Source organism: Symphalangus syndactylus, chromosome 3 (assembly GCF_028878055.3).
Source record: "Symphalangus syndactylus isolate Jambi chromosome 3, NHGRI_mSymSyn1-v2.1_pri, whole genome shotgun sequence".
Classification (NCBI taxonomy): Eukaryota; Metazoa; Chordata; class Mammalia; order Primates; family Hylobatidae; genus Symphalangus; species Symphalangus syndactylus.
Window position 1 is genome coordinate 90,971,847 of NC_072425.2, and position 23,743 is coordinate 90,995,589.

Below are 23,743 nucleotides of genomic sequence, written 5' to 3' on the forward strand. Positions count from 1 at the left end.
TCCTCATTAAAATTGGAAGCCAGAAAAGCATAGAAGAAATTCAAAGTGCTGAGAGAAACTGTCAACTTTGAACTGTGTACTTAGCAAAACTGTCTTTCAAGAATGAGGGTAAAAGACATCATAGAAAAATAAAAACTGAGAAACCGTCAGTAAGGAAAATCCAAAAAAATGTCCTGGAAGAAAGAAAACAATCCCAGAACAGAGGTTTCAGATACAATGATAAATGGTGATAAGAAAAATGGTAAATAGCGGGCAAGTATAGAGAAACACTGATGGTTAAAACAGTACAATCATACCTCATCAGTGATGTTATTCTTTTATAAATACAACTAAAGTCCTAAGCATGTAAGTTAGGACATGACTATTGCTTTAAAATAGAAAGACAACATAAAGTTCTTGTATTGTTGGTGGGAAAAAAAAGATAGTGAAGTTTAGGATGTTTTATAAATAGGTTAAATTTTTAAAGGTAATTACTAAAATAATAGAAAAAAAAGTATGCATTTTCTGAAAAAAGAGGTCACATAGAGAAAAAATAAACTAATTCAATTAAAAATAAAGCAATGGGTGGGTGAAAGTAAGGGGACAAACCAATAATGGAACAAAAAGAAAAAACAAAATAAGATGATAGAGATATGTTTCAGTATATTATAAATCATAACACATATAAGTGAATTGAACTCCCCAATTAAAATACACAGTCATATTAGAAAACAAATCCAGACAAGCAATTTATAAGAGATAGACCTAGTATGTAATAAAGAGAAAGTCTGAAAGTAAAGGAATGGTAAATGATAAACCAGGAAAATACTAGAAAAGAAAAAAAGCTGTTTTTGCTATATTAATATCATAAATATAATTGAGGATAAAAATATTTACTTAAGATAATTATTAAATATTAATAAAGGATTATAAGCATATAATAGTCTTAATTTTACTGTACCTAATAACGGAGTTTTTAAATATCTAAAGCAAAAATTAACAGTTCCATAAAGATAAATAAAAAATCTATCATGATATTTAGAAACTTTAACACCACATTTTTAAATAGCCATTATAGAATCCTGCAAAAATCCTGCAGACAAATATGGACTATTTTAACAAAATAATTAATAAATTTGTGCTAATGGACATATAAAATATTACACTCAATAATATGTGGATGCCGATTCTATTCAAGCACACAACACTTTACAAATAGCAAGAACACTAGTCAATAAAGTGGGTCTCATAAACTTCCAAGAACTAGTATGATACAGACCAAATTTTATGAATATCTTATATTTAAATTGAGTCAATAACAAAAATTGTGACTAAAACAATCATACGTTTGGAAATTTAAAAATACACATTTAATACACTAATGGCTCAAAAAAGGAGATAATGGAAATAAAACATTTTAAAAACTAAACTCTCGAGAATTCTTTATAGAAAACAGTTAGCATGTAACTCAAATAGTACTTAAAGAAAAATTTATAGCTCTAATAGGTAGAAAAGACTACAGGTTGAAAAATAATGAGCTAAATACTTTAAGAAATTATTAAAAGAAATATATGGCCTCCTCCCAAATAAAACAAATAATAAAAATGGAAGAAATTCATAAAATATATGACATCTACAAAGGCCAAAGTTTGCTCTACAGGAATTAGAAAATTGTCAAACTTCTGACAGAATTGATCAAGAAAAAGAAGAAAGATAAGCAATATGATAATGAAAAAGATATATTGCTAAAGCTCCTGCAAACATTAAAGTGTTAAAAGAGGATATTATGAACAGATTCATATGAGTAATTTTGAAAATTTAGCTCCAATACGTAAATGTCAAGAAAAAATACAACACTCCTAAATTGACTCAAAAAGAAATACAAATTCCAAATAGTTTCATAATAATGAAAGAATTTGAATCAGTAGTTACAAATCTTCCTAAATAACAAGGCTCTATGACTTTAGAGGAAAGTTTTACCAAACACTGAAAAAACAAATTTCCCAATTTTACCGAACTATTACTCCAAAGTAGAGAAATATAGAGACAATCTCAAATTCACTTTATGAAGCCCTGATGCACTAGATTGATGGGTCTTTATAAGAATTACAGACCAATTTCAGTAATGAACATATATGCAAAAATTCCAACCAAACTATTATTAGCAAACCAAATGTGAAAATGTATAACAATGATAATAAATCATAACCAAGGTAGATTTATCTCAAGAATACAAAAATTTTTAATATTTAATTAATATAACTTATCACATTAATAAATTAAATACAATTCACTTCATAATACCAATAGCCACCTATAAAACATTTCACACAATGTAAAATTCTTTCACGGGAGAAAGAAAATTCTTAGAAAAGTAGAAATGAAAGGCAATTTCTTCCACAAAATATAAAATATTTACAATAGCCTGTAGTAAACATAATATTTAATGGTGAAACAGATAATCTAGAAAGACACAAGAATACTCACCATGATCAATTGTCTTCAGCATTATATCAGAGATTTTAGCCCATGTAATAAGGAAATACAAAATTTAAAATGGCATAATTATTGGAAAAAAAGAAATAAAATTGTCATTATTTGCAGATGATATTAGAAAGAAACTCCAAATGACTTATAAATTATTACTAGTTTTGCCATAATACTGATGTACAATGAGCAAAACATAAACAGCCCCTTTGTACATCAGAACAGAGAATGTAATTGTAATAAGATGCCACTAAAATTCTTTTCAAAAACATGAATTACCTACATATACATATTTTTTGTCTTTGGAGAAATTATTACTATTATTATTATTTTGAAACAAGGCCTCACTCTGTCTTCCAGGTTGGAATGAGATGGCACAATCTTGGCTCACTGCAGCTTTGACTTCCCTGGCTCAAGCAATCCTCCCATCTCAGCATCCTGAGTAGCTGGGACAACAGGTACATGCCACCCCACCTGGCTAATTTTTGTATTTTTTGTAGAGACAGGGTTTTGCCATATTGTCCAGGCAGATCTCAAACTCCTGAGCTCAAGTAATCCACCCACTTCAGCCTCCTTAAGTGCTGGGATTACAGGCATGCACCACCATGCCTTGCCCAAGAAGAAATATAAAACTTGATTAAGAAACTTCAAAGAAAGTATAGATAAATGTAAACATATGCTCAGAAACAAATAGAGTCAATCGTCTAAAAATGTTAATTCTCGTCAAACTCATCTGTAGATTCAAGGCAAAAAAAAAACCTCTCATGGAACGTTTCATGCAAAATGACAAGGTGAGTTTAAGCTATACATTTAAGAAAAAAGAAAATGTCAAGATCTAGTGAGGAAGAATAAGAAAGTGAAAAAATTTTTCCTATCAGATAGTCAAGACCTCTTATAAAGTTGAAGTTAATGAGTAGTATGTGGTACTAATTCAGAGATAGGTGAATGGACTAATGGGGTAAAACAGAGCATGTATTAAATTCACCATCATTTTTGAAGGACAGATTTGCTGGACATAGAATACTTGATTGATGGTCTTTTTCTTTCAGCACTTTGATGATGTCATCCCACTGCCTTCTGGCCTACATGGTTTATGATGAGACATAAGTTGTTGATTTTATTGAGGATTTTTAGAGGTGATGAGTTGCTTCTCTTTTGTTGTTTTTAAGATTTTTTACTCATCATTGGATTTCAATGGTTTCATTATGGTGTGTCTAGGTATGGATCTCTGAGTTTATCCTAGTTGGAGCACACTGAGCTTCATGAATATGTAGATTAATGTTTTTATTGAATTTGGGAAATATTCAGCCATAATTTCTTCAAATATTCTTTCTTCCCCTTTCTCTTTTCTTCTCTGAAACTTATTATGCATATGTTGGTACATTTGATCATGTCCTACAGGCCTTTGAAACTCTGTTCATTTTTCTTCATTCTCTTTTCTTCCTGGTCTTCAGACTAGGTATCTTCAGGTTTGCTGACATTTTCATCTGCCTGCTCACATTTCTACTAAGCCCCTCTAGTAAATTTTTCATTTGTTATTGTATTTTTCAAATCCAGAATTTTCTTTGGTTCTTTTATTTTAACAATGTCTGTGTCTTTATTAATATTCTGTTTATAGAGTCATACATCCTCATACAATCTTTAGACATGGCTTAACTTACTTCTTTAAATTATTAAAAATATCTAGCTTAAAGTTTTTGTCTAGTAAGTCTGACAACTGAGCTAACTCAGGGACAGTTATTATTGACTGATTTGTTTTTCCTCTGTGTGGGGCATTCTTTCTTGTTTCTTTGCTTGTCTCAAACATTTCTGTGGAAAACTGGACATTTTAAACAAAACAGTATGGCAAAACTAGAAATCATATTCTCACCTCTTTCCAGGATTTGTTGTTGTTCCTTTTGTTATTGTCATTTTCTTAGTGACTTTTCTGAAATAGTTGTGTAAAATCTGTGTTCTATGTTTTATATGCTACTGAAGTCTTTGCATTGTTAGCTTAGTGGTCAGTCAATGATTGGATAAATATATTTCTTTTAATGCTTAAAACCAGTACTCCCCCAGCCTTTGCCGAGGGGCTCTGTGTGTGTGTGTGAGTGTGTGTGTGTGTGTGTGTGTGTGTTAGGGCACATTTTAAATATTTAGCCAGGCAGCTGACAACTCCACCTGGACCTTCACTTCCTGTTTGAACAGAGCCTCAAAATCAGCTTGAGATAAGAGCTTAGGGCATTTTCAGGTCTTTCCTGAGTAGGAACACATACCTGAGTATATATATAGCCCTATCATACATGTGGCTTTCTAGATCCTTAGGAATCTGATGTGGCTTTTCATAGACTTATGCACATTCCTCAGTTTTTTCTTTGATGCTTTTGGCTAACCTATTGTTTGCCCCATTGTTATCCACCACCTCAAGCAGCCATAAAGTTAAGCGATCGCCACTAATTTTTCATAACAAATACTTCTAAGAAAAAGGCTTTCACACTATGTGAAAACCTCATGAGGCCAAATAAAGCCTTGCAAGTAAGTTATGCAGGGAAGCACTGGACAGGTCAAATAATAACAATTCTCTAGGACTGAGGCTTTGAAGGAGTTCCAATTCCATTATCCACTCCCTTATCTCCCTGTCAGAAGTTGCCAAGTTACTAGTTTATGCTAAGAATGCAGGCTGTGATTTGGTAAGGCTACCATGGACCTAGAAAGGGGAAGATGGAAATACAATGAGTTAAAACACCACAAATCTCTCTGTTCTCACCAAGATTCAGCTGGTTTGTTTTTTGAAACATGCTTCCTGAGTTGTTGGAAGACTTTGGTTACTTTCCTGAGTTTCGAAAAATTTCATCCTGACACATTTTGCCCGTTTTAACATTGTTTTTATGGAGAAAAGAATTTTTGAACGCTTAGACTGACACTTTGCTGATGTCATTGTGGTAAAATGACTTTGGAATTCCACTTAGCATTACCTCCTGAAATTTATTGTGAGAGTAGCCTAGGAGCTGACTGTTTAACTCTTTGTTATACTCTAGTGAAAGAGCAGCCATGTTCAAGGGTGTTCATATAGCATTATTCAAAAAAGCAAAAACCTGGAAACAACTACAATGTCCTGCAGAAGAATAAATATATAAATTATGGTGCAAAGGGAATATTTTATAGCAATGAAAATGAATTAATCATATATATATATATATATATCCACGTGGATAAATCCTCATAATATACCTTGTAGGGGAAACATGCTGAAGAAGAATATACTCGATAAGGTTCCATTTTTATAAAGAAAAATCATGTTTAAAGCTATTAACAAGACGAAAGGAATTTTTTTTTTTTTTTTTTTTCTGAGACAGAGTCTTACTCTGTCACCCAGGCTGGAGTGCAGCAGTGCAATCTCGGCTCACCGTAACCTCTGCCTCCTGGGTTCAAGCGATTCTCATGTCTCAGCCTCCCACATAGCTGGGATTACAGGCGCCTGCCACCATACCTGGCTAATTTTTTGTATTTTTAGTGAGCACAGGGTTTTGCCATGTTGGCCAGGCTGGTCTTGAACACTGGACCTCAAGTGATCCACCCACCTCAGCCTCCCAAAGTGCTGGGATTACAGGCATGAACCACTGCGCAGGGCCATAATTTAAAAAAATATAATAGATTAATGACTATCTATTTTTAAAATATAGGAATGAGATAAGTACTGAGAGAATTTTAATATTGTGAGCAAAGTTCAATTCTTAAATTGGACGAGGAGTTCGTGGGTATTTATTTTATTATGGTGTTTGTTAGGTAAGAATGTAACTTCTTGTCTTTTTGTATGTGTCAAATGTTTTATAGTAATAAAAAAGATAAAATTTTGCTTACTTAAAATAGTTTTAGCCCCTTTTTTTAAATGTATATTTGTGCTATCTGTAAAAGAATGTCCTGATAGAGTGGTTGAAAGAAAATAGAGGATTATCAGATTTACATATTTTATTATTTATTAACCTATCTACAGGATCTTAAAAGGTTACTTAATGTCTTTGAGCCAGTATCCTGTACTTACTTCAAGGGTACATTGTGAGAATAATAGTAAATTACATATAAATTGGCTGCCTATACAAGGCACTCAATGAGTAGCAGTTATTATTAGCAACATGACATCATAATACACACTCAAACTCATATTCATTCAGTATACACTCAAATTCATCCATCACTCAGATAACCAGGTGTTTAGGATTTTTTTGTTTTTGTTTGTTTTGATAAATATATCCAGAAGCTAAAAGCAATTTTGACTATTTTATGAAGACATGGTAGCATTGTCAAAAGAACATCAAAGCGAACCTTTATATTAAATTTCAATAAGTATGAATCCTTTTTTATTTATGATTACAAAATGTTCACCTTTTAGAGCTATTTCCATGTCTTTGACATACTTTCTAAAATGTCCTATAAAACAATAAAACCATTTTGAGATAATTGTTCTTCCAATTATGATTTCTAATATACCAAACATGCCAACAATTTCAGAATATTTTTGTTCCTTTGTAATAGAATCTGAGAAATAGCCAATTTGAATATCTATAAATTTGAGGAATTCCTTCCTATGTATTTTTAAAAATGTATTGTTTAAAAACTTGGAAAGCCTGAAAGTCCCCATGATTTTCACTGAGCTCCACTGAGCAGGTCTATGCTGTGCCAAAAAATATACCAATTTGCTGATATAGTTTGCTGCACATGTTCTATTTAAGCATTAACATGAAACCCACCCCCTGTGCCTGGTTCATTCTTCTAATTCCTTCAGCTCATCAATATCCCCTGGGGGAAGAAAGGAAAGGACCTATCAAAAGTTAGGAGGTTAGCCATGGTCAAGTTCAGCATCAAACAAAATTTCCAAGTCACACAATTTTTTCTGGCATTTTCTTTTTTTGTGCACATTTCTTATCTTTTAGGTCCTCATCCTCTACAAACTCAGAGACCTCCTCTAGCTAGCTCTCATCTCTCATTTCCACACTATATCCAGGCCCATCATATTTCAAATAAAGCTCTTAATTTTATTCTATTTTCCAAGAAAAATTAGTGCAATCTCATACGATGTGGTATCATAACATGCCAATGTTATTTAATTAAATGTTGATTTACTGGAAGAATGGGATAGAATATGTGAGAACTGAATGTAGCTGCAGAAAAATGAATAACAAAATGCTCAAGTCTTTTCTTTTCACGTTTCTTATTACTTACCAGTGTCCTTGAATAAGCTTCCCTATTTTCTTCCAAGTTCTGAATGAATCGAATCCACAAACCATGAGTAATAATGCTCCTGGCCTGCAGGTATATCAGCCCTGTCATATTTGAGTCTGGGACAAGTAGGCACTGGGTAGTCTTTGTGGTTGTTGAATAGTGGTCCACAAACATGGCTGTCTACATCAGTTACACGTGTTCTTTACTATGGCTCCAAATCATTTGTGAGTTCTACTCTTTCCCCATGGCATCTCTGTAGGCTTACCCAAATTATTAGCAACCCAGGGCTTCAGTCTCTTGACCTGTCAGCATAGTACCAGTGCCTCTGTTATGATTCTGCCTATCTTGGACTTTTACAATGGACTTGGCAATCAGAAAGATAACCCAGCTGCACAATCTGGAATGTTCATCAAAGCAAATTGAAATTTCAGAATATCTACTGCTTGGTATGCCATAGTGTGTATAATTGAGATTCATATCCACTTTTCATTTGCAAATAGCTCAAAATGCCAGTGCCATGGATGACCTTCAATATTATCAATTCAACTTAGATGATTGTGCAGAACAAGAAATTGAGCCCCAGAAAAGTTACAGATTTGCCACAAATGACACACTATTTAAGTGGCGGAACCTGGACTAACATTTCTTGATTCTTAGGCTGGCTTTTCTTCTTTTTCATTGTTTTGTTTTCTTTTTAAACCATGCCTGCTGATTCCTTAACCAGAGGAAGAGAAGACATTTGTACCAATCCTTGTTCTTAATATAAATACCTGATGTTACTACAGCTGGTGGTCAGCATGCCCATACTATGTGTTGTTGACACATTGTTTGTAACTGGCTATTTTAAATGGATAACTTCCAAACATGGAATTATGTTTTTATTCAACTATCTTCATGCATATATTTGGCAATTCTGCACACAGTGAAGCTAATAATGATGCTTCTGATGACTGAAACATGTGGGCATTCTACTTGAGAAGGTTTCTGAATTATTGCTTAAACTTACACAAACTTAAAACAATTAGAAATTGTGAAAGCTAACATAACAAGTATCTTTGTTATCAAAGAGCTGTGCCAGCATAATCTTTAAAATTATAATATTGTGGCCTGGCTGATTTCTGCTATTTGGATTCTTTTTAAAATAAGATGTTCAAATTTTCTTTTAAAGTGTTAATGTATTGCAGTAGTGCAAGTACAACACAAGTACTCAAATAGGAAGAATTTTTCCTCAGGTTCTACTGGGAGATAGCCAAAACCTCTCCACAGGCTGATTCCTTTCCTCTTTTTATTTGCTCATTTTCAAAAGTAAAGACTGAAGAGTAAGCACCACATTAATGACCCCATATATCCCCTGAGATGAGCAATGTCCTAATACTACTTATGTCAAATATATACAGGCACATCTACTTTTTAAATAGAGCTTACCCTATCAAAATTATATTTCCGTAGGCTCTGACTCTTTAAAGAGTTAAAGACTTCTTGGACAAACGTTGCATTGTGAAGTGCACATTTCTACACTACATTTTTAATCACAACTGGAAGAGTCCCATGTAATTGAATAAAAATTCACTAGACATAAAGAAAAGTAATCCTAATTACATTTTATCTTGGTTTAACAAAACTCACAGTGCATATGTTATTGGTCATAATATATTTCCCTAAGCCCCACAATTGCTAAAAATACCGAATCAATCACCACCCAGATTGCGTCATGAAGTGTGTGAACTAGTGCATTAAAAGGCCGTGTTAGCACCAACAAAGTTTATTGGGGTAACTGCATTCAAGACGCACATGGCATACCTTTAAATAGCACTGTTAAAATACCAAATAAAATGTCAATGTCTGTCAGGTCTCTGGCTTTTATAAATTGTTTAGACTGGGAAACGCTGGGGTTTGGACATTGTTCTTTTCATACGATGTAGAAAAGAAGAGACCATAAAAAGAAAAGAACAATAAAGCATAGCTCATTTTTTAAGTTCTTTCATGGAAAAACACACTCTGGATCATTACCCTTCTAATCAACAATTTCCTTCTTCCTCCCAATCCTTCCTGTCTGGTATTTACCTTTCTCTGCCTCTCTCTCTTTGGGTGGTATTCTGAGCTTATACACACTTCTCAGTAATCATATTTTTAAAAGTGCCTCAAAAGAGAATCTCAGGATGGCATGACAGATATGTATATACTAAAGATATTTTTAACCTGAAACATAGTTTTGCTTATTATCTCTATGCTCTTAAATGCACACCGGTGGGCCCTGACTGCAGAGTGTTCTCAGGGAGAAGAAGGCCCTGCGAGCAGGATGAGCTACTCCCTGCCTTCAGATGAGCTATTATCACACCTTAGTGGCCATCTCTACCCTTTTCCTTCTGCCCTTCCTTTTATTACCACACCACACTCCCCACAATTCCCACACAACAACATCTCTGTTTCAGTTTCTTCTCTGGATTTCCCACACTTAATGCAACCCAGACCTCACCTTCAGCTCTCCTGAGGCCACTTTGGAAGCCAGCTCGATGACACAGCCAACAGCCATGCGTGCAGCACCGGACGAGTGCAGCTCATTCCAAATGGTGTCACTGTCCACCTGAGCAAACAGTCAGCAGAGTCCGAAGACAGAAGAAGAAAGCAAAAGAGAAGGAAGAGATGAAAGGGGTAGAAGGGGAAGAGGTCGTGGGGGAAGAGGGACAGAGAGAGAAAGCAAATCTGTGAGGAAGGGCTGGCAGGGTAACAGCCTATGTACAATAACATTAGTCTTCCGTCTTGGCCAGCTGAAAAGGCCTTCTGGACATGGCTTTGCTTATACTTTTTCTCTACACTGACTTCTCCAATGGAAACACATTCCTGCCATGCCTCACTGCCATTCCCTGTTTAGATTTCTCATTACAAACAGCATTACCTAGGCCGGATCTGGCTTAGTTACAGGCCTGCTAGAAACCAGGCCCCGGTAGTAGATAGAGTAAAAACTAAGAGCACTTAGTTATACATAAAAATCGGATTTGCAAGTGCTAGAGGGGGAAAATTCAAATACCTTTCTGACTGCAGGTTTACAGGGAGCCAAAGACAATTATTAGGCAGGTAGCAGCAGCAGTCAGGGAGTAGAAAGTAGCAACCACAAGTCAGGTTCTCCAACTAAATGGAAGGAGTGTGTGGTCCTCACACTTAAAACAATAATAGCAAATTGCAAGGAGAAATTTGATGTTCAAAGTATAAGCTTAAGATTTCTAACTTTCAGTATAATTTGTCAGCTTGTTTCAGTTCAAACTGGTATTGTTAAAATTGGATAAGCTAGTAAAATACATGGTTGCTTATCTACTAGAGAACATTATTATCAAAACAAAGCATGTACCAATATTCTGGATTTCCCTTTATAAAATGCTGTTTACCCTTTTTCATGCATCAATGAAAACACATAATAATGCATACATGAAAAGAGCAACAATAGTGGTTTATAATTATCATATGTTATATTTTTAATGTACAAAATACTTCATAACATAAAAAAACAGTATCAGATGGTAGAAGCCTCTAATTTTAGGACACATAAGTTATTTGAAGCACCAGGAAATAGAATACAAAGTTTGTGACTGTAAATAGCAAGACTTCCCAAATGGATCAAAGGGGAGAAATTCTGCATAAACAAAGCTTTTTTTAAAAAAAAAAAAAAAGAAAAGAGAATTTAAAAAAAAACAGAATTAAATGCAAGGGGCCTAATCACATGGAACAAATACAATAAATAATAACAACACACATTCACAGTGTAATAAGCAGTTTTCCAAAAATATGCACATGCCTTTTTCTCATGAGGGTCTTACAGACTTAAATACTACCAAGAACAATGAATGCATAAATAATAAATGAGAACAGTAAATAAGTATACATAAAAAAAGAAAATTAAGATCCTATAAACAGCAGTATAGTAGTGAAGTTTCTGGAATCAAACTGGTGGGGTAAAATCATGGCTTCATCATTAAAACCTGAGTGATGTTGGGGAATCAATTAATTAATGGCTCTGTGCCTTGGTTCCTTTATCTGTGAAAATACCAACTTTTTAAAGTACCATCTGCATACGATTTTAGTGAGGATTAAATGAGTAAGTGGTAAGCAAAAGCTAGCTACTACCATTTCAGCTACTGTTATACCTGTTTTGTAAAGCCTGGCACATAGTAGAGGCCTATTTGTTGATTGAATGAGTACACTGTGGCTTAGAGAGGCTATTCTGAAGACCACAGGACCCTCACACAGAACTCTGACCCTGTCAGCACATGCCTTTCCATCACCCTCCTGAAGAAACCCGTGCTTTCTAGGAGCCAGCATCCCCTATCATAGTCGATACCATCATGGTCTACACTGTCAGCTAAAGAGTGAAGGAATCATTGAAATGGACAGTGAGACCTAATCATTTGCCCTCTCAATTGGAAGTTTTATTATTTTACTGAACCAATATAAATAAGTAGTTGTTTAAGCTTCGTGTAGCTATATTCTTAAGGAAGATGACTGCACAAGTTGAAAAATAAAAACCATTATTTGCCATGTATTATATAGGTTTTAGTCAGTTTTCCCACCACTACAGAGCTACTAGTACCAAAGAAAAGCCTGCATTAATCAGAATTTAAGTTACTGGGGAAGCAAGCAAAAAAATAAAATAAATAAATTCCAAAAGATGTATTCGGTGACTCAAGAACCATGTAAAATTCCTAACCCCTTTTTACTCAATTTTGGAGTACATCATAAGCTTTGTTTCTTTATTTCTTAAAGCAGTAGAAAATTTCCTTCCAAAAAATTATAAATACTGAACTTGATTAGAAAAACATTCCAGCAGCAGAGTGCTGTCTCTTTGACCATACTAAAGGGCATTAGGTAGCCACAAATACCTTTGTGTGATATCCATATGCCTGTCCATACCTTTCTATCTGCCTAAGATGTTTGTGATGTTAATTTTGGTGTCTAAACTTCTACTAATAATGGTAGTTTTGTTTTAATTCAGTTAACATTCATTGAGTACCTACTGTGAGTTGCTGGGTGGGGGTTGCTTTTAAAATAAAGCTATGTTTACTGATCATAAAGTATGTTGAGCACATAGGTATCCAGTGGATGATTGATATTTTGACTTATAACCAATATTTGGGCTTATCCCTAAAGAAGTTCTCTTTAGGAATCTATGGGATTTATCATGCATTAATTTACTTAAATTTAAACAAAAACAATATTTATCTCAATACTACCTCAACCTATGTTTTACTTACATTTAGTTTATAACTAAATGGTAATGGTCAAGTTTTATGGATATAATCTCTTCATAAATGGGTAATTGTACTTAATTCTGAATTTACAAACAGGTTTGTCTTTGTCAATTCAGGTTGCTATAACAAAATACCAAGGGGTAGGTAGCTTAAACAAAATAAATTTTATTTCTCACAATTCTGGAGGCTTTGAAGTTCAAGATCAAGGTGCCAACCCATTTGGTGACTGGTGAGGATTCTCCTCTGGCTTGCAGATGGCCACCTTTCTGCTACATCTTCACATGGCCTTTCCTTGTACTAAGGTTCCTGTTCATGTAAGGATATCAGTCCTACTGGATTAGCACACACTACCCTTATGACCTAATTTAATCTTAATTACTTTCTAAAGGTAGTCAAATATAATCAGATTAGCAATTTGAGCTTCAGTACATAAATTTTGAGGGCACACTCTTCAGTTCATAGTAAGATTAAATCCCAAAAGCTTGTTCATAAGTCAAATTACAAGCATACTTTCTTAAGGCATGATGTTCTAAATGGGGTTCAGGGCCAAATTAGCTGCCAAAAGCTCCCACATGTATTTTCCATGTTACAATTTCATAAGAACTTCAATGATAAAACAGGATGCATAACTCATGAATTCTGCTATAATCTGTGTCACTAGAAGAACGTCCATATCCACTTTCCAATATTCTCAATGGTAAAAGGTATTTTTCCTCCCTCTATGTCCCTCTCATTGGTTGGCAATCTCTCCAGCCAATTTCCCTATATTAGTGATAGCATCAAGAAGGCCACTTCCTTAAGAGAGCTCTGGTTTCAACTGCTGAAGAACATCTTGACAGTAGGAAAAAACTCTGGGTAAGAGAAAACAGTAGAGTTCATCAACTGTTAGTGGTTCCTTGCATAGAATAAGATATTTTGGAGCTGAAGGGGAAGAAAAAGGGGAAAGAAGGATTTGCTTGGAATGGATACAGATATGCAGGATTAAGGGGCTGAAATGGCAATGCAATAATGATGAAAGTAGAGACCAGAAGGGTTTGGAACTATAAGAAGACAGGCACCCTCACATTTGGAAGTTGAAGGACAGTGGCATAAAGTTGGCTCTGGAAATGGAAAAATAATGCAAGACATAATAGATGAGGCTGGAAAGGAAAGAAATGACAGTGGAGCAGGGAGCCACCCTGAGCACAGTGGCCTACTACTAAGGTCTTGCTAAAGTTGAGAAGACATGCAAGGCAAATTCTTAAAAATAGAACTACTATATTCTGAAAAAATATGCTTTGTCAATTTTCTTTCCATGCACATAAATTCTCCTTTGTCTCTCCAACAACTTATTCTTTTTCCCAGTGAGAGAGAGAAAGGGAGAAAGAGAGAGAGAGAGACTGTGTGTGTGCGTGTGTGTGTGTGTGTGTGCATTAAGGAGTAATAGTACATGAGCTGAAAGGGAGATTAGGATGGATATAGAAGAAAGGTAAACAAAATGATGATCAAAATAGGATTTTGCTTCAATATACCTAAAAATACAGATTTTGTGGTGAGAGATGATATTTTCCCAAATTCCTTTACATATCAAGAACTGAACCCGGTTGTCTCAGATCATGGTCCTGTGTTAGTGATAGCATTGAGAGAATATGATTATTTCTTCTCTGAATGATTCACAGTAGAGACCCCTTCTACCTGTGACAACCAGACATGCTTGTTGATTAGGGTACATATAGAATACATTGAGTGGAAGGAAAACCTAAAATCCATCTCTTCTGGTCCTGACAGACTGGAGAAAGCTGGACTCAAGGGGTGCAGCACAAACAAGGAACACAGAAAGCGACATGTGAGCAAACGAGAGAGGAAAATTGTTTCAGGTAAGTTGACAAAATGGTCGGTGAGCCTTCACTTTGGTTGATATTTGGGTCTTTTTTTGTTTGTTTTTTTCAGACATAGTCTCGCTCTGTCATCCAGGCTGGAATGCAGTAGCTTAATCTTGGCTCACTGCAACCTCTGCTTCCTGGGTTCAAGCTATTCTTCCGCCTCAGCCTCCCAAGTAGGTGGGATTTCAGGCACCCGCCACCACACCGAGTTAATTTTTGTATTTTTAGTAGAGATGGGGTTTCACCATGTTGGCCAGCCTAGTCTTGAACTCCTGACCTCAGGTGATCTGTCCGCCTCAGCCTCCCAAAGTGCTGGGATTACAGGTGTGAACCACCCCATTCAGCCAATATTTGGGACTTTTTGAAGTCATGTCTACACTAAACTGTGGGTACCACATAATAAAGTCTGCAGAGTGGTGTGAAAAACTAATGGAAGATTAGACTACAGCATTCCTGAGATGCTCTTGGTTCCCGTATAGTGCAGCTGGAAGCCTCAAGTTCTCACCATCCTCCAAGAGGTATGACATGGGAGAACCTTTGAAATGGTTTAACAATAGGTGGAGCCAAATGGAGTCCACAGAGGGGTTCAGAGGAACCCCAGTACCAATGTGAGCCAAAGGGAGGCTACTGGAGCCCGGGAACCCTGCCAAGCTCCAGCTGGCAGAGAAGTCAGTAATCGGGAGTTAATCTGCTGCCAACCTCAGCTCCAACTTCTGGGAGATTAGGAAGAGTCAGGTGGTGCAGAGAGGTTGCCATGGAACCCTGAGTGTTCAGAGGACAGCAAGAGGATCCAGGTACCCCTTCAGGTCTCCATCCTTCCCTCAGGTGCCCAAATGCCACCTTCGAAGAGCAATCTGAGAGGCTAAGAAATTACCTAAAGACATTAAGTCCAATAACAAGGTGATCTTGAACAGACAGTTTTTCTAAACTGAAGGGAAGTTATTCAAACTGGAAGAGGCTGATAGATTATTAATTGTAGAGAGGATCACTATAATTGGGAGAAAAAAGAAACAACATATTCATCACACATCTGAGGGAGCATGGGAAATATTGTGTCCCATTTATTTCCAAGGTCAGGAATTTATTTTGCCAAATGGCAGGGGTAAAAATCTAGCCAGGATTCTGTGCAGAAGTCTCTAAGGATGTGCCGTACACATGGGCTAGTGAGGTTTAATTGTATTTTACGGCATGGCAATATCTAAAGATTCCTACCTTCAGATTCCTCTGGAACCTTTACCAAGCCTTGCTTTATGTGCCATTCTAAAAACAGTATGTTTTTAACTTTCAAATGTTTCTAATGATGTAACTAGTGTACAAAGCATGAAGGCAGCTTTAGTAGTCTGCTGAGAAATAGGTCCACAGAGGCCTTGTTTTATTGCTGGAATTAAAGTCTATCAGTCTTGAAAGAGGCGTCCCAAAGTTCAACTCACTTTATAAATATGTAGGAGGATCTGGACCTAACACACATCCAAAACTAGGGTTGAGAAGTGTAAGTGAAGCTATTCCACAGAAAGTCTTTCTGTGTGAGGAAGCAAACACACTCGGTGAGATAGGGTAGAACCCCACTTTAGGGTGAGAGTCACAGGAGCTTGGCCAATAAGAAAGATTTAGTCATCAGAGGAGGAGGCACAATCTGAAGTAGCACGGAGTCTCTCACTGAGATTCTCTCTCAGCCCACACTCCCAGAGTCCTGTCTATTTAATAGGGTAGAAAAGGGTTGAGAAACACAGAAGATTGTAAGTAACTAAAACAGGCAAAACATTTTAAACGCTCTAAAAACATGAGAATTAAGTAGAACACTTTGGTATCAATTTGAAAAATTATGACCTTAAAAGAGGAAAGGAAGCACATTTTCTGTTTCTCTATAAACCTCAGAGAATCCTGAGCACTTGACAATGTGAAGACCCCAGAATATCGGTAATGTGCATCAGCAGGGGCCAGCAGAACTCACTGGTAACAAAGAAAGAAAAGACGAGGAAGGAAGGAAGGAAGAAAAGGAAGGAAGAAAAGAAAGAAAGAGAGAAAAAAGAAAAGGAAGGAAAGAAAGAAAGCCAGACTCAAGAGGTGCAACAGAAACAGAGGACACATAAAGTGATATGTGAGCAAAAAGAAAAGGAAGGAAGGGAGGAAGGGAGGAATGGAGGAAAGAAGGAGGGAAGAAAGGAAGGAAGGAGGGAGGGAGGGAAGGAAGGAAGGAAGGAAGGAAGGAAGGAAGGAAGGAAGGAAGCCATAACCAACAGGTGTGACAGAAACAGGGGACACAGAAAGTGTATGTGAGCAAAAAGTACATGAGAGAGAGGAAGGAAGGAAGGAAGGAAGGAAGGAAGGAAGGAAGGAAGGAAGGAAGGAAGGAAGGAAGGGGCGATGGGGAAAAACATCTTGCAGTCAGAAGCATATGGTACTATTCACATTAGGCATTATCTGAAGCTCCTAAAATAATTAGGAAGATGCTCTCTCTATGGAAGCATGGAGGAACTGCAAGAGGATAGAGTTAGGGCTGGTAAAGCACTAGTTATATATCTATTTATTAAAACTTAGCTACTAAATAATGCTGTTCACATTTTAAAGAAGAATAACATGTTGCAATCTCTTTTACTAGTGGTGATCCAGAATAAGGGATAAAAAGGATGAGTGCTGAGTTAAACATAACTTAGGGAACATGAATAGCACAAACATGATCTCATATACTCAGTCATAGCAGAATGCAATTCAGAAAATACATAGAGAAAGTAATAAAAAACTAAAATTTAACAGTCCACGTTTTCAGTTTTATTATATATTTCCCTACTCTATAAAGTCATTTTCTTTTTATTTAGAAATAATAATGACAATAACAATAATATCGTCTAGCAATTATTGAGTATTTACTAAGATCCAGGCACTGTGCAAACCTTTTGCTCACAGTAACTAATACAATTCTTACAGCGACCATTAATGCAGATGCTATTATTAAGCAGTTTTATATATGAAATTCAGAGGTTATTCAGCTAGTAATTAGAGAAGGTAGAAAAAGAACTGAGAAAAGTATGAGCTGTTTACCCATAGTAATTTTTATGCTAGTAAAATCAAAATCCAAAAAGTAAAATAAATAATAAAATGATATTTTAAAAAACAGATTCTAATCATATATGTATAAAGAGTTTTCTAATTAAATAAATTAGCTAAGACCTGCAAGAATGCTTTTTCTTTCAAGGTATTGAAACCCCACCCTGTTAAAAGTGCTATATTTTTTTAAAATCAAATGTTTCAAGTGGTACCTAGAAGAGTTGAGCTTTTCTTGAGTGTTGTGATTTGTCTGCTATTATGGTAGAGCAGTGGTTCTCAATGAAAGTGATTTTGTATCTAAGGGGTCATTTGGCACTTTCCGGAGACATTTTTTGTTGTCATGATTGAGTAAGGGAGGTGTGCTACTGGCTTCTAGTGCATAGAGCCAGGAATGCCACCACGCATCCTACGATGCATCTTTTTTTTTTTTTTTTTGGTATACAACCAAAAACAACTTTAATCAATGTCCTTTCCATGAATTTGTCCAAATAATTCTGTCTACTGAACAGAATCAATGCTGTTATATATTTATTTTTAAGCATTGTTCTGCCCTTGGTTTCTTAAGTGTCACAAATGTTAGTGACAGAACCAGTAAAAACTCTTCATAGTTCTTCCCATTCCTTTGCTTCATTCTCACCTTAGCATTCCTTAATACACCAAAGGAAAGGACTGCAATTTTATTTAATGATTTCAAAAAGAGATAATTATATAATATCATTGGCAAAATAGAGGGTCAAGGAACATCATATAATTTATGAGTTTATACAAAACACACACATGCACGCACAAACACACACACACAAGCAATTGCTACCTATTAAAAGCCAAGTTTTTGAGAAATTGTTGTTCATGAGAATGTTGGGTTCATACTATACATGTGGCAGGCTGGGAGTACATGGAATGTCTGCTGCCTTTGAGTGGCCATGATTCATTCTGTTAAGTGAAAAATATGTGGGCACTGATTCTGAGTAACCCACCCTTCTAATTATTCACTATCTTTGAAACAGATTCTGAGCAGCTGAGAGATGGGTATAACATTTCAAAACCATTGTTTACACCATTTATTTATTCCACTGTGAGTTAAGAACATGAATTAAAATGATAAAAACCCATGACCACCTCAGGATTTTGCAAGAACATAAAGATGCTTCCTGAGTGCTCTCCTATCCAGAAGCCTCTGTGCTTCTGCAAATGTCTGGGGCAAGCACCTAGTGGCCTTCAGTTTTTCTTTGTCCTCTTATTGTTCACACTGAGAGCAATAGTAGCAACCTTCTCTTCTAAAATGCCTCCTCGGATTTGAATCAGGAATAAATTAAATGTTTACTAGGTTGTAAAAAAAAAAATAAAATTCTTGAGCTAGCTTTGGTGGTGTGTGCCTACAGACCCAGCTACTCAGAAAGCTGAGCCGGGAGGATCACTTGAGTCCAGAAGTTTGAGGCCAGTCTGGGTAACAAGGTGAGACATGAAAGAAAAGAGAAGAAAAGGAGAGGAGAGGAGAGGATTTCCTTGGTGTTAAAGGGATTAATTGTCTTATATATATATAGGAATCAAGTAGTGTCCATGAGTCCACAGACAGAGACAAAGAACCAAAAAATAATAATAATAATAATACCCGGAAATGCTCAAATATAGAAGGGGCACAGATTAGGGCTAAAGAAGTAGCCATGTGTTCAAATGACACCGAAAGCCACAATGGTGACATAGACATAATGTCAGGTAACTGGGGATGAGGGACAGGCTCTCTGGTTGGAACTATGGTTGACTGGAGTGTTTGTGTCCCAGCTGAAAGGACAATGGCTACACAGTTCCAAACAATTTTTGTCTTAAGGAAATGATAGCATGGTATTTATTAGTAGCCCTAAATATTGTATTCTTAGGTGCAATTTTTCTATCTTAAATATTGACAATAATTCACTTAAAAATCCCCAGCCAGGCTAAGAGAAATCTATGTATGTGTTGAATATGACTTCTGGCCTGGCAGTGCATAACTTCTGCTACCCAAGGTGATTTATTTTTACACAAAGTTTGAAAATTCTAAAGCGGGGAAGGCAAAAAAAAAAAAAAAAAGTCTCAGCAGAACTAGTTGAGTTGATTCCTTGTGTGGTAACCATCAAAGCTTAATTCAAGGAGGTTTCTCAGGGCAGTGCCCTGGGAGAATAGAAGTCCTCTAACTCTTACAGAGGTGTGTTACTGAAGGATTCCAGCCTCTGCCTGAGGACAAGGCCAGGCATGATCTGTTGAATCTAATAAAAAATAACTGAAGTTTTTATGTTCTATGTCTTTCGTATCTCACTTTTAGTAATGTGTATTTATTGCCTCATATAAAAGTATTTCTTCACAACAGATAGGAAATGAAATGTAAGTAAACAAAACCTTGCCCCTTACCACATAATAATTTGAGAAGCATTAACTTCATAGAGAAATGATTTTCTTTGCAAACTGTTTAAAGAAAGAGTTCTATTTGGATAAAAGGATAGAAAGAAAAGGTGAAGCCAGAAGTAAAATTAGAATGCTTTAGGAATTTTTATAATAAGTTACACCTATCAAGACAAATTGTACCAAGAGAGAATTACTACCAATAATTTGTCTGAGTCATACACCAATATTTGGTACCTACAGACTGGTATAAACCCAGGATTTGGAGAAATTGTTAGGCTTTAAATATACTTTTAAACAGACATTAAAAGGAAGCAAGCTTTGGGCAAATCCTCCTCTACTTTATCCTTTTCTTTTAGGTGGTAGCATTGGCAAGGACATCATCGACATTTGGTGCAATGACACCTTATCTATTTTGTTACCTTAGCGTTAGAGACCTTGTAAACCAGCAGTTCCACTTGCAAACTATTCAAACATGGGCCAGTTCATTCACTGATCCAAGACCTAAGAAAAATGGAGATAATACTCTTTCCTCATAGGATTATTGTTAGCATTCAACTAGTCAATACATATAAAGTGCTTAACACAGCACAAGACAATGCTGGAAGCAGTAAGCTCTGAGTCAATGGTAACTAAGAAAAAAGAAATCCCCGCATTTTGTTTCTAACATTACTTTCTATTTAGCAGCACACCAAAGGACAAAAATCATCTGTGATAATGCTGGAAGCCAGGAACTACCTCCAATCGGAAAGCTACATGTTTTCTAGCCACATATGGATCTAGTTCAACTGCAGTTTCCTGAATGAATGTGGGTCTTTGCAGGCTTTTCCAAGCACATCCAGCATAGCTCAATCATTGGAACCTGAAACAAAGCTAATGCTCTGAAAAGCCGCACATGACAGAAATTAAGCTACCTGTCCTGAAAGTGGATGTGAAGGTATTTAAAATGGGAAGGGGATGACTTAAAAGAAAAGGAATTTAGGCACAGTCTCCTTTGTATAATCTAAATGCAGCCTGTTGCTTCCTTGTGGAAATATTCCCAGAGTTAAATATACTATTGTGCCCATTAACAAAACAGGTTTCATATGCACTGTGCATGTTTAATGTGGTACACTATCTTTCCTCAGATGCCTTGAACATTTCACCCTGAAAGTTGGGAAATGAAACTCTCCACCCAATTCTGAGCAGTTTAGTAAGCTCTTGCTGCTATGTTATGCTGATGCTAGGGCCACAGGGCATTTTCTGAATAATTGGGTTTAAGCTTAAATAATGATCAGATGCCCCTAGAAACCTACTGACAGACACCAGACTCAACAAAGAAACAGAGGTTTTTCATTGCAGTATTGATTCTGTGCCATTTTAGCATGTTGTATTAAAGCTAAACTGCAAAATAAAATAAAAATCATTTTAACTTTCGCACTGTGTCAGATAAAGTGTATTTTTTAAATGAATCATCTACTGTGGACCAAATATTTCTGCAAACAGCATCTTGATTTGGTAACTTAAAAATTATCTAATTTCATCTTCTAATGCCAAATTTCTTTTTGTGTTTGCTTTGGGAAACAAAATAATTACCTTTTCCCACCTAAGCGGTATTTGATAAGCTCAGCATTTTCCTATCCTTGATCCTTTACAATTAGGGCTGAAGCTGACGATTCCAGTAGATATTTTGGTTTTGGAAATGGTAAGAAAATGGGTGTGAGTTGCGAGGTTCCAAGAAAAAGAAAATCCTAATTTATTAGTAGAGTCACAAGAAGAGGTAATAAAGTCAAATCTATTGCCCAAAGAAAGCAAAAAGTAAGTATCTTTGGTCAGTATTTAAAGAACAGCATAGTGGGTAAGATTGGGGCACCTACTAGGTGCTGGACCCTATTGAGCACTTTACAAACACTACCAATTTAATTCCTCATGAGATCTTTATAAAAGTATTGTTAGTCACCTTTACAAAAGAGTAAACTGAGCTGTAAAGAGGTTAAGTAACTTGACCAAAGTTACATAGTTGATGAGATGAAGAGCTGGGGTTTCAACCAAAGCCAATCCTGGACATTAATATCGTTATAGACTGAATTGTGTTTCCTCAGAATTCATATATTGAAGTCCTAACCCCATTGTGACCGTATTCAGCAATAAGTCCTTTGAAAAGGTAATTAAGGTTAAATGAGATCATAAGGGTGGGTCCCTAATACAAAATGACTGATGTCCTTATAAGAAGAGAAAGACACAGCAGGGATGCGCGTGAACAGAGAAAAGCTATGTGAGGACACAATGAGAAGAAGTGCATCCAAAGACCCAGGAGAGAGGCCTTAGGAGAAATCAAATCTGCCAACATTTTGATATTGAACTTCTAGGCTCCAGAACTGTGAGAAAATTAATACTTGTTGCTTAAGCCACTCAATCTGTGGTATTGTGTTACAACAGCCCTAGCTAGCCAAATACAGACGTGAACTTTGAAAACATATTCTGTGTTGTTTATTCTTTTTTTTTTTTTTTTTTTTTTTTGAGACGGAGTCTCGCTCTGTCTCCCAGGCTGGAGTGCAGTGGTTCAATCTCTGCTCACTGCAAGCTCCGCCTCCCGGGTTCACGCCATTCTCCTGCCTCAGCCTCTCCGAGTAGCTGGGACTACAGGCGCCCACCACGACGCCCGGCTAATTTTTTGTATTTTTAGTAGAGACGGGGTTTCACCGTGGTCTCGATCTCCTGACCTTGTGATTCGCCCGCCTTGGCCTCCCAAAGTGCTGGGATTACAAGCTTGAGCCACCGCGCCCGGCCCTGTGTTGTTTATTCTTTAGAACACGATGGGCTAGTGCAAGTGTCATAGGCCTAGGGTTATGGGTGTCTCTCTTTACTGCTCTGTCTTTAAGGTCTGACACATAATAGATGCTTAACAAATTTTGTCGAGGGAATGAATTAATGGATGAGAACAAAAGAATCCTATAGTGATACTGTTCTTTGCAGGGCTTTACTGTGGCTAAACTATGTAAACTACAAACACCACCCCTGTTTGGATCTTGCAATACATCCATGATGTAGTGATGACTGCTTCTCTCATCTTCAGTCAGCACCATGTGTAGCCTCCCAGCTCTTGCTTGCCAGCATTCAGTGCTTCCTTTGGTGCATCATCCTACAATGATACTTCTTCACTGAATCATCCTCCAACATCTGTGATGTCCCCAGTGCCCTGGATTTCTGTTGTCATGCATCACCCCTGTCTCTCACAGAAGCTTCCCCACTCACTATTTTCCCAAGAGAGACAGACTGCCTAAGACTTAAGTCAACAAAAGATCGCCAGTGACAAGCTAACGGCAGCCTGCTATCTGATCTCTCAAGAAAAATGAATTTTGTAAAAAGCTGTTTTAAATTTGGATAAAGTACTATCACACAGTAATGACATATTTGATCCCCAGAGAAGACAATAAATCACATTTCATTTATCACCTTATTTCATAGGTGAAGGAACTGAGGCCCAGTCATTTCAATGATTTGTGAGTTCATGGTCTTACAGGATCTTACCACTCAAAATGTGGTCCACGGATGAGCAGCAATGCCATCCCTAAG

At 36.4% G+C, this 23,743-nt stretch overlaps 1 protein-coding gene across 2 annotated transcripts in view; it reads right to left on the bottom strand.

Annotated features, from left to right (window-relative positions):
• The window catches only part of HDAC9 (histone deacetylase 9), a 914,075-nt gene that overhangs the window by 199,745 nt on the left and 690,587 nt on the right, over nt 1–23,743 (bottom strand). For both annotated transcript variants that reach the window (XM_055272501.2, XM_063637042.1), the window contains exon 17: nt 10,142–10,249. In XM_055272501.2, coding sequence (XP_055128476.1) covers nt 10,142–10,249 — 108 coding nt within the window. The remainder of the gene's footprint in view (nt 1–10,141; nt 10,250–23,743) is intronic.